A 15628-nucleotide genomic window follows, 5' to 3' on the forward strand; every position below is an offset into this window, starting at 1 on the left:
GACAAACAAGGTGGAAAGTCAAGGAGAAAACTGTTCCAGCTGTATCTGGGAGTAGATACCTTTTGCAACTCTGATTTCCTGTTAGGTTGCTCTGTGTGTGTCAGCACTATCCTAGAATGTGCCACATGAACCCTAAGTGAGGTGTTTTGGTGCCTACCACACACCTGTGAGAGGCAGGGTAACTAAAGACAGTCACAGAACGCATTGCATACAAACAAGGCTGAATGTGTTGTGTCCTGATAGTGTCCAAGATAAATGCTTTGTGTCTGAAAAATACAGTTTTTACTAGGAAAAGGGTACTGCTGACTTTCATCTTCTTTATAAAGGTATGCTGACTGCTTCTGAAGTACTACTTGAAGCATAAACATCAGATTGGATTTTACCTTACCAGAAAATGACCATGATCTTTACAGGATCTTCTGCCTAATTCCTGAGACAAAAGAACATACAATAAAATAAGTACAAAAATCTGCCAAATATTCTAACTCTATCCAGCTCTATCATATCCTTGGGAGACTTAACACTTGAAAGTTTGGGCCCTGTGAATATTAATAGCATGACATTTCAACAGGAGACTGGGGTTTCTGAGAAGATTTTTGCAATTTGCAGTGGTAAAAGATGTATTTGAAATGACCATTATGCAAGAGATTCCTTCTGGTTGTCATTTTTGGCCAAACCCATGGAGCACTTGTTTTTAAAGCAAGAATTATGAACCACACAGCAAGAATAATGAACCTGTAAGCAGGTAATACAGTGTGGTAGTTGGTGAACAGCTCGTGGCACATTCAGCAAATACAGGCTTTGTTGGGCAAATGTTGATTTGAATTTCATGCATCATCCAAGCATAATGAACATTGAAAGGTCATGTTAAGAATATTTTTTAAAAATCCATCTGATTTGACTTTTTCACTTTCCAGTATTGTTAATAATACAATGTCAAGCAGTTTCTCTGAGTGTGACTAAAGCCAGATTCCATGTAGCTGAAGAATAAATTGCCATACTTTTTTTTTTATTATTTACTGTTCATTTCCTTTATAATGTCATGGTGTAAGTGTGTGAATTGTACCTTGAGCCACTGCAGTACATCTGTATTTTCTCAGTCAGAGTTATTTCTTTGAGTTTGTTACTCAGCATCCAGTAAGTCTCATGCAGACTGTAACATACTAATTGGCTCAGTATAATTAGAATGAAATGGAAGTGTTTTGCTATTGATCTTTGCTTGTTATTAGCTTGTACTGACAGAGAATTGGATAGAAAAAGTCTAATACAACTATTAAAATGTTATTTCTCATGGCAGGAAATATCACTGTTATTCTTCCATGGAAGTATTTTAGAGCAGAAGTCTCTTCCTTTCTCCTTTTTTTCTAACCTTGTCTTTATCTTTCTGACTTTTTAAAAATGTCTAGGAGGGATGCTGAGCCTTGTTAAATAACCAGGCTGTTCAGAGACTGAGTAGCAATACCATGACTTAAACAGGGCTCAGGCAGTATTTATGAGTTCATTATAACAAGTCTAATACTGTGCTGCTTGTTATCTTAACTTCACACAACATCATGTTAATAAATTTTTACAAGCTGTAGTTGTAAAGTGCATCATAGTAATCACTATCATTCCTCTAATAAGTCATTTGATTTGTGTATGCTTTGTGTTATTCCAGCCTTGTGAGCTGTAACATCTCAGGGTAGAACCCTTCTTGTGGTCCAGGTTAATGGACCTGCTCTGAGTCCCACAGATGTTCTCAGGAGGAGGAACACCTTCAGCTCCCCACTCTGCTTCCCTCTGCAGTGCCTCAGGCTACGTGGTTTTCTTACAGGAGAGTTACCCCTGTTGTGGAGATTTTCTGGAGCTCCAGGTCCCAGCCCTTCTGCAGACTCCAGGCATGTGTGGTTTTACTTGCCCAGAGGCACTGAGGTTGCTGAGTGTCTGTAGTTCAGACACTGGCAGTGCCAGCAGGGCGAGCAGTTGGACATGGCTGTGCTGTGGCTCCAGGTAAAGGTGCTCAGCTCAGGAGAACAGTGACCCAGGGAAACCAATGGCTCATGCTGAGCAAGATACAGAGAGCTCTGGCTGTGGAGAGTCTGTTCCTGTTGTGTGGATGGAGGGTCTGCAAATGAGAAACCAGGAAAGGCTTTGCTTTATGTTTTTTAATGTTTGTTTGATTACAGACATGTTTCTTTTTCTTGTAATAGAGTAGACTACCTGCTTGAAAATCTGTGATTTAAAGTACAGTGTGTTGCTCTTTCTGAGACTCAGCGTCCTCATTCGTTTGATTGACAGATGTAAACTTGAAATTTATTTTATTCTCTAACACAGCAGTGACTTTAGTCCAGCTGCAGTTTTCATTGTGCAATACAAATACACCAAGTCCAAAGTACTGGTGGCAGTTTATATATAAAATTAGAGGATTAAGAAACCAATGCAAACAAAGACTGCTTTAAGAAGCAGTAATGTTGGACTAGCCTCTTACTGCTGTCACAATCAATGTGAAGTAACAGCAGCCAAAACCTACAGGTCTGATTTTGGCTGCAGTAGGTACTGCTAAGGCAATAGTCATTTGAAGAGGAAATTTGTCTTGTCTATTTGAAACATTAATCAGTTTCCAAATATGCCACATTTTTTTTGTGTTGTATATGTGATTTCCTGTTCATTTTTACCTTCTAAATAACTGATACAAATAATCTCTCTTATTTTTTTCAGCCCACCTAAGCCAGCAGTGTTCATCTCTGGTGTCATTGCTAGGGTAAGATTATCAATAAGTTTCTCTCAGTCATAGTGAAATTACTGTAAGCTTTTCAGAATTACCTCCAATCAGAGCAAAATTAATCTTTTTCATACCCTTTCCTCTTTTGTGAGAGGAGGCTTTGTGTTTTCTATATTCGTGTAAGGCCCTTTGAGCATTCTTTCTGGGTTTGCGTGAAATTGAAATTATTCACTGAAATTATTTCCACTGTTTTTCTTTGAATTTTAGCACTTTAAGTTTATTGGATTATCTTTTTATATCTAAGCTAGATATTACTCTATTCATTTCCTTTGGAAGCGGCTGCATATTAAACTGCTGCTGTAGCTTGATCTGTGATGAGGGGCAACCCTCCTGCCTGTAAGGTTACATGCTTGAAGATAGTGTGTTTCAGCTGCCATATGTGCCTTGAGGTGCTTGGGATTTAGGGTGTTATTCCCTGGACTTTAAGAGCAGGCAGGACCTGTAAATCCTTAGTATTAAGTGGCCATTAATCATGTGATCAGTAATTCGTGCCTTGTGGCAGGGTTTTTGTCATGGCTCCATGTGGTGGTTACCTTACATCACTGGGGGTTGTAGTGTGGTTTACTGTAAGATGCTATGCTTGTGTCTGATCCCACAGGAAAGAGTGAGCTGAATGCCATTTTCCTTAGCCCATAAGGAATGAGAATTGGCAACATCAGGGGAGAGAAGACAGAAAATGTTGAGTGTGAGGAGAACAGATCTTTGAACACTGGAAGCAAGTTGGAGTGGAGAAAAAAATAGAAAATGTAACAAGTTAACATCCCGATTAAAACAAAACCAAAACAAAAAGTGTAAGGTTGTTGCCCTGTGAGCCAGTGGATTGCCAGAGTTTCTGGCATATATGTTTGTCCCACTTTCTGAAGGGGGAAGTTGTGGTGCTATTGTTCCCCTGTTGCTGAGCACTTAGTATTATATGATAGTATTTGTTTCCTGTTGCTTTTTGTTGCCTCATGAGACTGACCCTAGAAATGGCAATGGTAAACAGGTGACATAAGGGTTACACCTGGACTGAGACTGCCCAGCAGCAGCACCTGAGAGCTAACACAGCGGAGCATGTTAAACTTAAAAGCCAGCCATCCCTAAGATTTGAGTCATAAGTAGTTTTAGACCCTGCTTTCTTCCTAAAGAACTGGCATTGTTTAGCCTGGAAAAGAGAAGGCTTTGGGGTGACTTAACTGCATCCCTCAGGATAGAGTCCTGAGCAATCTGGTCTAGTGGAGGGTATCCCTGCCCGTGGCATTGGTGTTGGAGCTGGATGATCTTTAGGGCTGCTTCCAAGCCAGGCCATTCTACAACTCTGATTCCTACAGCAGGCTTTTTGTGCAGCTATTTTTCATGCTGCCTTAACTTAGTTTTAAAATAATCTGTTCTTTCTAGTGGCTTCTTGGAAACCAAACACATCTGAAAATAGGAGTATTTTTATTTTTTTCCCTTGGGGTCACATTAAGATACCATATTATTGGATAGTGTGTGTAACTGGAAGAAGTGAAGCTTGCATAAGAAAAATTTTGAAGTTGGCTAATAAGAATAAAAACATAGAATGTGTAGAGGGGGACCCCAAAGTAACATTCAAGACTATTTTTCATCTGATTTTCACATTTTTTAGAATTTACATCTATTTGAACTAGAAAGTACACTTTTAAGATTCCTTAAACTTTTCCTGCTGTGTTCTTCAAACAGGGTGATAAGGACTTCCCTCCAGCTGCAGCTCAGGTGGCTCATCAGAAACCACATCCTTCTGTGGAGAAGCTTCCTCACCCCCAGCACGTCAAACAGCACATCCACCAGCCTCGCAAGTGAGCTCCCCATCAGGATCTTTGCCAGCCTGCTCTCAGTGGATGTTTTCAAGAGAAGACAAAACCCCTTTAGTATTCACACTGTCAAATCTGTAAAATTGACACCTAAAATGATATGCTGTTTCTTTTACTTTAATTCTCAAGGGTTAATAAGAATGAAGACATTATTCAGTTGTTATCCTAGATGGAAAATTCTGTACTGAGTATTTGCTGATCAGGGTGCTTTTTTATAAGATTTTCTTATTGCCAAGATAAAAAAACTTCAGTATGAATAATGATTAATGGGCCTAAAATTTCTACTTTTAGTTGTGGCCTTACATTAGCAGATAGTTTAATTAATGTAGTTTTTATGCTAAGCCAGTAAGGAAGAACAGCCCTTTTGTACTGGTACCTTTACTGTCTGGAGGGAGTTTGTTGGGTGTGTTGAGACAGAAGTCAGTGGTTGTCTGGATTATGTAGAACCCTTGCAGCCTTCAGTATCCTACAGTGTTACACCCCCGTGCCCTCTGGATTCAACCAGGGAGGTGATGATAGGCCCCCATACATTCTCAAGTGGGCAGAGATCCAGCTGAGTCTTCTTTACACCCCTTTGCACTTGCACAGTCTTGCTGAGATTTTTCCCTCTGGTGGTCTGTGGGAATGGAGAGGAGAGAGAAATCAGAATTACAAGAACACTGCTGCTCTAGACAGCTCATTTGTAATCTCATGGATCTCACTCGGGGCTGTATTTTTGAGGTAATGATTTCACATTCCAATAACAAGCTGAAGGAGTACATGACCCTCCGTATTGAACTTAAAATAAGTTGGTCAAAAATCCTCTTTTTTTAATTTAGAATTGGAGATCACCTTTTGAAATTAAGAGGTACCATTAGTAAAGATGTTTATCATCCAATCTCTTTTGCACATCTTTTTTTTTTCCTAATCTTCTTACTCTGAAATACAGTGGTGTTATGAGGGAGTAAAAAGAAAGTTTTTCCAAAGAGAGCAATCATTTTATTTTTACCAGATAATTAAAACATTTGATTTCTCAGTTCAAAATCACTTAGCTCTATCATTTTCCTTCTGTAACTCACGTGAGCTCTGTAAAAACCAGGAAAAAAGTTTTATACATTCTACCTATTTTTAAGTGTCCTTCTGTTTTTAACTGACTATAAATGCACTACAGTCTTTGGTGGCCTCCAGGTTTATAAAGTTTCTAATGATGTCAAAAAAGCGGGAGCTAATGTTTCAGCCATTCACCTGGCAAATTAGTGAAATTTTAAGGTCACTTGGGGCTTTACCAGTTCATTTATGGTTATAAAACAGTGAGGAAAGTTTAGAATTTTTTTTTTAATTCTGCAGATTTAATAATTATTTCCTGAGTAGCTGGTTTAAAACAACAGCAACAAAATAATGGGAAATACATCCCTTTTCACAAGTGGAACAACTCACTTCATGTGGGTGGTAGGGACCTGACATTTCCATCTCTTTGTAGGCTTGAAATGGAAATGATGTTTTACAAATTATATGCATGGACATATTTATTCTAAACCCAAGGAAGGATGTACAATCTACATATGCAGTCCTTATTTTCAATTTGATTACAAACCATACCTGCCTTAAGGAACGAGTGTTGTTTGTGAGAATAATTCTGTGTTAGAGTATGCGTAACTTTTCAGATCTGCTTTCTGTTTCTGACGTCGGTGCAGCAGAGGCCTTGTTTGTAGCTGCTTATGAGTGTACAAGTGATTCACAGCTGAGCAGCTCACTCATAAAGGAAGCTTTGTGAGCCTCCTGGAATAATCTCTGGTGGAGATGATTTGCTGGCAGGAATGTTTGCAGACGCAGGACAGGAGTTGTTTGGTGGTGCAGCCGGAACTGTCCGTGTGCGGTGTCATCGATGGAGCAGATCATCACAGTCACTCCTGGTACCTGCTGGCCTGAGGGGGAGCTGGGTGGGATTCAGCTCTGCCTCCTGCTGTGCCTGTATCTGAAGCAGTGTCTAGTCAGTGTAGTCAGTGGTGGTGCAGTCAGGAGTCAGCAGAGCTCAGGTAGGGCATCACTGACCAAAGGGAAGAGTCTTTCAGGACGAGCTGGGTCACTCGTGGCTCCATTGACTGCAGTGGAAAACTAAACCTCAGTGTGGAGGCACACAGTGAGGTGGGGCTGGGTACCTCTGCTCCCTGTCTTGTAATAGGTAGAAAGAGTTTTGAAAGCCACACCACATCTCCATTCTGACAGTAAAAGTTAGGAGCATGGATGCTTTCCAATTGCAAACTACTGCTCCTGGTTATTAATGCAATATATACAGCATATATAGACAATACCTGATTTTGGTCTTTGATTACTTAGATACATATGCAAGTTTGTACAATGAAGTGTGGCTCTTAAGATAGCTTTAGTGGCTTTTAGAGCGCAGAAATTCATATATGATTAGAAAATGTCTCTGCATGAAAGCTATATATTGTTGGGAGATATCCATGTTTATACAGAGATGTCCTTACCAAAGCATTACCTTTTCCAAAATAATCATAACTGGTGAACTGGATTTCTTACTGATGGTTATTGATACTTTTAAAATATGTTGCAATAGAATACAAGCACAGGAGTTGTTCAGATGTTACCTTGAAATAACTGCAAAAGAAATTTGCTGTAATTGTCAATGTGGCAATAATGCAACAATAAAGCATGAAGTTGTATATTGGGCTCTTTTTTCTCTGTAAGTGCAATGTAAATCAGCAGGGTGCAGCTTTGTGGCATTTATGGGATTTTATTACAGATTGCTGCATGACTAATCAACATTTTATAGATAGTGAAATTTATTATGAAGTTTTATGACACAGTGGATGAGCTATTTTGAATAGTCCAGTCTCATGTAAAATAAAAAGTAGATGCTACCAGCTAGAATGGGAGTTGCTGTTTTCCGCTATGAAATTGGAGATGCTCGCTCAGCCCCTGTGAAGCTAGACAATCTAACCCTGGTAATAAACCAGGATGGTAAAGGAAACTAAATATAACATTTTCCATTGCTTTGCAAGTTCTAGTCTTTCAGAAACAGCAAGTATTGTAATCAGAAGAGGTGGCAAGCTGTTCATAAAGCTGCAGTTTACACAATGCAGGCCGTAACACAAGTGATTTGCTGAAGAATATGGAGAAATTGCTGCAGTGTTTCTGAGCCCTTTCTAATACTTTGGGCATCCCGTGTTTAGTGCATGTGTAGTGTGTGATGCAGCACATGTGTGTGATACAGTGCAGAGGAGATGGCCACTACCCTGGGACTCTGTGCTTACATGATCACAGAAAGGGTTACGTTGGAAAAGATCCTTCAAGTCCAAGCATTAACTCAGCACTGCCAAGTCCACCACTAAGCCATGTTCCTAAGAGCCACAACCATACATCTTTTAAATACCTCTGGGGTGGTGACTTAACCACTTCCCTGGGCAGCCTGTTCTGAAGCTTGACAACCGTTTTGGTGAATAAAGTTTTCCTCGTACCCAATCTAAACCTCCCCTGGCAAAACTTGAGCCCATTTCCTCTTATGTTGTCACTTGTTACCTTGGAGAAGAGGCCAACCCCACCTTGCTACAACCTCCTTAGAGGTAGTTGTGATCAGCTATAGGGTCTCCTCTCAGCCTCCTTTTCGTGCTACATTATTCAAAAGATATTGTTCATTAACATTTTGGGAAAATACATGTGCATGATGTTGGGCATGCTGTTGATTGCATTGTCCATTGTTACGCCAAATTTCATGGCTTTGCTATCAGCGGTACTGCAAATGTTGTTAGTAATTAGAAATTATTTACTTCTATGTCAACAATATGATCTACCCTTTTGTCACTGAATGCCTTGAAACAAAAGTCTTGTACTTCTTTCCAAAGTAGTGTGATCACTGTATGCTCCTGGCTGTTTAATGAAAATACTCCCAGCAGTTTTCCATACAAAGGTGAAGGGAACGAATGGACCTATGTTTGTATCCCTTTGGAATAACTTAACTCTGAGTACTTGCCATCTTCATAGGGGAGGGAGGTGTGGGCTTCATAAGACACTTCTTGTGTCCACTTCAGATTTGGGTATATTAAGTTTAGAATTATATTTAAGTCAACAGGGGGATATGTTGCTGGTCAGAGGCTGCAATGATGTAAAGAATTGAGACAAATCTCTGTTTTAATTTACATTCTTTGCACACAAACCTCTCACAGATAAAGACATTTAAACATAGCAGGTTACAGCTAATGTTACCTGCTATATAAGGGTGCAGAGGGATGCAGGTCTTAATGACTGGCTGGCTCAAGAAGAAACTGAGTCAAGTCTGCAGCAGTAAATCATGGGGTTTCTTCAGCAGATGGGTAAAATAAAACAGCATTGTAGCTGTAACCTTTGGTAAGTGCTGTGCATGATCCTATTATATGAAATTAGTAAAGGTAGTTTCTTAAGAAGGTGGAGGTTTGTATTTTGTTTGTCCCTGTGGTTTTGGGTCTCCTTCAAGAATGTGCCTTTATTGATTTTCTTCATCCCCTATCAGAGAAAAGACTGCAGGTAGTGTATACTATTCCTTGAATCATGAAATGGAAGCACTAGCATTCAGATATGAGGCCTGAGAGGAGAGGTGGAGTGCATTGTATTTGACAAAGCACTCTGTGAACAAAGCAGTAATTTCTATTGCAATGACTGTTTTCCTTCCCTTCAGAATTCTGATCGGAGGTGAGAAAAAGAATATTATATTCCTTTCTGGGAATGTATTTTATGACTGTTTGGAGCTCACAGGCATGCATGGTTGCTGATGATTTTTTGCGAAACACAGAATGCTGTCAATGACAAAACTGAATTTAAGGATACTAAAGCCATGGCATGCATAGATCTTGCAAGTGACCTTGAAAGAAGCCCTGTAACATAATCTCTGCTGTCCAGCTTACATTGGATGTATTTTTAGAAAACGTGAGTGCCTGGCATTCTATAGGTCACTCGTAGCTTTAGGAAAAGAAAAGCATTAGTAATCCACAGTGATTTTAAGGGTTATGAAAATTGGTTAGCTGCTAATGACACTGCAGCTCACATCAGTGTCAGCAAGGTACCACGGTGTTACCTTCAGTATAGTCTCACATTGTTCTGACTAAAGCTGGCTCAGCATAATGGTCTTTATCCTCCCTTCTGGCAGAGAAGCAAGTGGCAGGTTATGCAGGTGTGTGAAATGGGCTCTTAGGAGCCATGTGTGCTAGGTGCTCAGGGGTCAATCTGATAGCAGGTCAAGATGGATAGTGACATCACTTTGTTACACACCGAGGAGTGAGTGAACTGGAGAGCACAGCAATGTTTCCAAGTCACAGAATGCTCTGAGTTGGAAGGGACTCACAAGGATCCAGCGAGTCCAATTAAGTGAATGGCCCCTGGGGGATGGGACCCACAGCCCTGGTGTTAGCACCATGCTCTGGCCAACTGAGTTAATCTCAGGGTCACAACAGAGCCCCAGCTGGCTTCTCTCTTAAGCCAGAAGTGCCTTTTAAAATATAGAACAGTGGAGTTAGTTAAAATGAAAAGCAAGAGTTAGCCACTTATTTCTGTATGCTGACAGCAGCTGAAATGACAAATATCTTCTCATGCTTCAGGTGTGACTGAAACCACATTTTCAATGCCTTTTGGAGTAAACTTGCACCAAGTGTGTCAGTGTTTGAGTCTGAAGGAAGAGAGGCATCACCTTTTTCCTCGTTTTATTCTTACTTGTGAACCTAATGTATTTAACTGAAAACTTCACTTGGTATTTTAAAAAAACCAACTTTTTTCTAAGCCTTATTTCTCAGATGAGATGTGCACCTCATCTTAAGTTATATTTAATTTTTCATATGGTATCTCTGAGGAAGATAAAGGTCATCTGCCTTTGTCTCTTGAAGACCACCAGACTGGGGCACATGCCAGTGAAATGTTGCAGACTTAATTTTACTTTCTGGTGTATTTAAATCAGCGGTGAACAGGAGCTGTGATTAGAGAAGTAAAGCCTTAAATATTAAATGTAGAACAGTAAATGGATCAGCATAGAAGTGGATTCAGTTGTGCTCTGTAAAGCTGTTGTTAGAGGATGATAAGAGAAAAGAAGCAGAGCTGTCATATTGTTCCAGAACTGTACACTGGCCATTTCTTGTGCTGCTCCGTGACCTCAATTCCCCATCCCTAATTACATACTGAGAGGACAATTCTTTGTTTCTTAAATCTACATGTCCTTGAATCTTTTTGCATGGAAGAGGCCTTTGGATGAGGGAAATCTGCAAATTCAAATACATGTTAATAAATTCTGGTTCTTCTAACCTGCAAGGTTAAGCATAAAGAAATATATGTTATCTCTCTTCACTGCAAAAGGCAGCATGTATGTGGATATAGGATGTAGAACTAAGACATAGTCAGTTGAACTGAGACCTAATTAATATTCATGTGTGTGTGTGTGTGTGTGTGTGTGTGTGTCCCTACAATGAGAGAACAGTCAGTTTTAAAAACTAGGATGTAAGATTTCATTCATCCCAAAGGTATTAAACAATGGGAGATCAGATTCTTTGGAACATGCACTTTGGGTGAACACCTTTAACATCCTTTTAGTGTGTAGCTAGTGTTACATCTGAGTTGCTAATAAAAAAGACCCGCATCAGAAGCTAATTCCTTCCCTCTGGACAAGAGATAATGGATAGCAAATGCAAGAATTCTCCTTTTAGGGCCTGATTTATTACCCAGAACATAATAAACATTAGCCTGCTGCTGATGTGACAGTTGTGACAGCTGGAGGGGTTTGGAATGAAAGGCTGAAGCCTTAAATAAGCCTGTCAACTGAGCTTGTTATGAGGATCTTGGTTAAGACTTTGCTTTTTGTGGCCCCAAAGAGTTCCTACAACATCCACACTGAAAACTTCACAGTGTTAGAGCTGTGCTTTGCATGCTGATGACTGGCTCACCACCAGCCAGTAGTGGCTAAGGTAAATACTTAAAGAAAGCAATGAGCTGGATCTGACTATTTATCATGACCCATAATATTCCTCTCCCCTAAATGCACATGTTTAGTTTGTTTATACTCCTGGTTTTGTTCCTGGCTGTCGTGGTATGCTGTGTGTCACTCTCTGATGGCTGGTCCCTAACAATAGGAATGACTTTGTTAGTGGGTGCAGGATAAAAAGGAATCATAAAAGGCAGAATCTGTACATTAAAAAGTATGGAAAATGTTACCAATGTCATCTAAGCAGATCTCCCCTGGGAGATTTAGGATTCCTACAAGTGTAGGTTACTTCAAGACAGATTATTTTCCTATTCCATCTTTTAGATGGAATAGCAGGCCACTCTTCTTTTAGAGGATTTCTACTTTGTGTTTATAGTCCCATTAACTTCAGTGATACTCCCCAAGGAATTAAGGTAAGTTCAGATTTATTTTGCAGGACTGGAGAATCAGACTAGGTATTTTACGTGAGGTGGAGACCTCCAAAGATCCCTCTTTTCAAACACTGTAACTAACACTTTTCTATCAACCTAAAAAGTGCTGGAGAAGACTTGTGGGCAGATCCTTTCCTTTTTGTGAGTTGTATTTGTGAAGTTCTGCAGGGGAATACTGGTGTTACAGGGCTGTGTCCCATCTTCAATTCTGCAGCTTGGTCACTGCTAAGCCACTTTTTAAACATTGATTTCTCAGCTTTTTCCTGATTCACAAATGTGTTGTAAAGCTCTGGCTTCAGAGCATGAAATGAAATTTGTCATGCAAAATATGACCCTAGACTGTCATTGTGTAGGCCCCATGATTTCAAAAATAGGGACTGGAATTCAACAGAGCTCCTTGGAAGAAGGAGCACAGGTCTGTGCAGTGCTCCTTGCTGGAACAGCAAGTTTAGAAGAAAAGATTATATGAGTTCTTTTGAAAACAGTTGAACCAAATGGTTCAGAGTAAATTAGCTTATGAGATAGAAGGGAGGAGGGAATCACTGTTGTAACACACAGGTGTACATGTACAACTAAACATAGACATGTTGTATAATTCAGTATACCTGATTTTAATAACTAAGGGGAAAAGATCCTAATTTTTTGTTTACTAGTAAACAAGTGTACAGTCTGTTTCAGCAGAAACAAGCATAAGCACAACCACAGCCCCTTTTTGAGGAACGATATAAACATTATATGTAAATGTATATTTTAAAAATTATATCCTTTTTTTTATTTATAAATCAGTCCCAGGGTTACTGCTCTGCAGTTTCTCTTTTACTTACCTGTTGCTTTGCCTATAATCAAAAAAGATTGCAAAACAATTGGCAAGATCTCAGCTCAGCCTGCAGGTGCTATTGAAATGCTTTCAATAGTCAGAATCAAACAAGAACTTCACTCTTGATTTATTGTGCTTTATGTTCTGAAAATATAAATATTTCTGTGGCTGAGTGAAAAGATTAAAGCACAGCACTTGAGTCAGAAGAGCTGTACCAATTACCCCGAGAAACAATTCTAAACAGCATTAGTGACCCAGTACGAATACTCTGAAAGGTGGCTGAGTAACGATGGCACCTTCATACTCATCTTGAGCACTCCATTTTGAGAGCTTAGTATTTGTGCTCAAGGTGAAATGCTAGGCCCAATGTAAATGGAGAACATCACTTTGACAGCATTATAGTTCTAATAGGTAATACAAGCTACAAAGAATGAATATGAGCCCTGTATATTTTTTTCAGCCATATTTGCTAGCATTTATAACCATAGAGCTGATGCCTTTTTGCCTTTCATCAGCTGTTCAGCAGAAGCTCTTCAAGTGTAAAAGGAGAGGTGAATTTGTTTTTATTCTGCAAACTTAACAGAAATGTTTCTTAAAGTGAAATCTTCAATCCCTGTGTGCCTGGAGTCACCGAGAGGCAGTGGTGTCATCTGCTGGCCTCTCGCTCCCCGCTGCTGCCACTCTCAAGGACGGGCTGTCACAACACTTCCTGGTCCTGCTCCTGCCTGTGCCTTACAAAGCCACAGATTAACTTTGATGTAACTGGTACTGCTTTGTGGTGCACGAGACTGCTTCGAGGTGGGAACTTCCTCAGGTCTGGGGAGGTGACTCAAAGCAGCGGCTGGGAGAGCATCCAGGGGAGAGAACTCAAGCTGAGCTTGGATCTTCACTCCCTAAAACTGCCAGTGGATGCTGAGCATCAGGTGGGCCTTTTCTGTAGATTCACTGAGGGATGGTTTAGCCAATTAACAGAATTTGGAGAAGATATTAATGAAAAATTATGGTGTGAGGCTACAGCAGCTGAGCTCTTCTAACCTTGATATTTTGAGAGGAAAATGCTAGAGCCTTTTTAGAAATGCACCTTGGAAATGTTGATGCCTTGGAGCATCAACAAAGCCTGAAAGGTGTTACGCAGTATTAGAAAGCATTTTTAAGTGTTCTCAAGATCCTTTTTTATTAGAGGTGAGCCTCCTGGTGTTGTTCTGTCCCTGTCAGTTCTCTGGATGATGCAGTGGACAGCCTTTGGTCTTAGCCAGGGGCTGCCATGGAAGACCAGAGTGTGGTCTCTGTACCCTTCCTTGGTGAGGGTCTCTGAGCTTTACCCCCAAGCATTATTGATGTGGGAGTTTGGAGGCCACTGCCAGGGCCACTTCTCAGGACACTGCCTTGCACGATCTTTGGGGGCCAGGCACCCCAGAGAGTCCCAGCTCATGAGGCATTTCTGGGGACCAGAGGCATCCAGCCACCAGGAGAGTCTGTGGGACCTTCTTGTGCCCTGAGCAGCTGCTGGAAGAGAGGGCAAAAAGAGTGTTTTGTTCTGGACCAGTGGATATGTTTGGAGTTTGCAGCAGGCATAAAGTGTGTGGGGTTACCCCATCACATGGGACTGCATCTGCTGGTGATGCTTAACCTAAGAAAACACACCCTGAGCACGCAATAAGCAGAGTTTACTGCAGTGCCTACAGCCTGGTGCTTATAATACCAACTCAGATTTTAAGGGATTTGGATTTCTAGCCCATTTCAGTGAAAGCTTTTGTTATCTTTCATGGAAATTGATTGCTTACTAGTAAAATCCATGTGGTTTATTGTTACAATTTAATAGGGTTTGCCGGTGAAAACAGATGTGAAAAAGCCCTTAAATAGCTACATACCCTGCCAGCATCCCAGCATTCACTGCTCAACTCAGTAGATATTTTCTCAAATGAAAGATATGGATAAAATTGAAATTAGCAGAAACACTTTGCAAGGAATCCTAGGAAAGGTATGAGTACTCTCAAAATATTTCACAGGTATAGACCTTTTTGCAGTGGAGACCTTCCTGCAGAGGTCTGGGTGTAGCCTGGCAATCAAGAATTCTCATTTCGACTCCTTCCCATCACTGTGGTTGTCTTGACACTACTCTGAAAATGTGAGCAGTGTTGCCTTCTTTGGCTTGAGGGACAGACCTTCAGGCCACAAGGATTTCTTCACTCTTCCATGGGTCTAGGACTCCAAAGGCTCCTTTGGGTGAGTGTAAACCCACAATTCTGTAGGAAGATTCATGTCCATACATTAATGTGATTTTTAAATAAATGTGTGAGGGATGATCACTGTTAAATTAGATCTTGGCTTTGTTTGACTTACTGCTGCTGCTGCTGGGCTGCTGCTGCCACCTCTCCCTCCTTTTTTTCCCCTGCCCTGGGTTCATTTAAATTCCCCCTAAGTGTCATTCTCGGATGTGCCTTCTCAGCTGGCACAAGGCTTTAAGAAAAACCCAGCTAATGGGAGATGGCAACACAGGGATTTTATGGCATTTAAACTGCATGGACCTGACTTTTGCTTTCATAACTTCATAAATCTCTTAAATAGCCCACTGGAATTTTCAAAACTGGAATTCTTCAGCAAAGTAGGACATGATGGTGGTATCTGATGCAAAACTTCCTTAGTCTTGCCTTTTAGGCTAGGCTTTCCTATACAGCCAATACTCATTTACCTAAGGAAATCACTTGGCAAGAAAAACAGGCCAAGGGCACTATAGTTTCCTGTGACTCAGAGGGAAGTATACTTTTTAAATGTGTTTTGAGGGAGGGCTCTTTTAATGTTATATATCTGTACTGTAGGAATGCATGAGCACTCTTGCCCTTCTTTGTCTTCAGAGGCTGTGTGGGCTCAGCC

At 40.5% G+C, this 15628-nt stretch overlaps 1 protein-coding gene across 1 annotated transcript in view; it reads left to right on the plus strand.

The window, feature by feature from the left end:
• DAP (death associated protein) overlaps positions 1 to 7235 on the plus strand; it is a 52579-nt gene extending 45344 nt beyond the window's left edge. The window contains exons 3-4 of the mRNA XM_064428521.1: positions 2698 to 2740; positions 4442 to 7235. Of these exons, the coding sequence (XP_064284591.1) occupies positions 2698 to 2740; positions 4442 to 4561 (163 nt within the window). The 3' untranslated portion in view covers positions 4562 to 7235. The remainder of the gene's footprint in view (positions 1 to 2697; positions 2741 to 4441) is intronic.
• The last annotated feature ends 8393 nt before the right edge of the window (positions 7236 to 15628 follow it).

This window comes from Passer domesticus, chromosome 1 (genome assembly GCF_036417665.1).
Source record: "Passer domesticus isolate bPasDom1 chromosome 1, bPasDom1.hap1, whole genome shotgun sequence".
Classification (NCBI taxonomy): Eukaryota; Metazoa; Chordata; class Aves; order Passeriformes; family Passeridae; genus Passer; species Passer domesticus.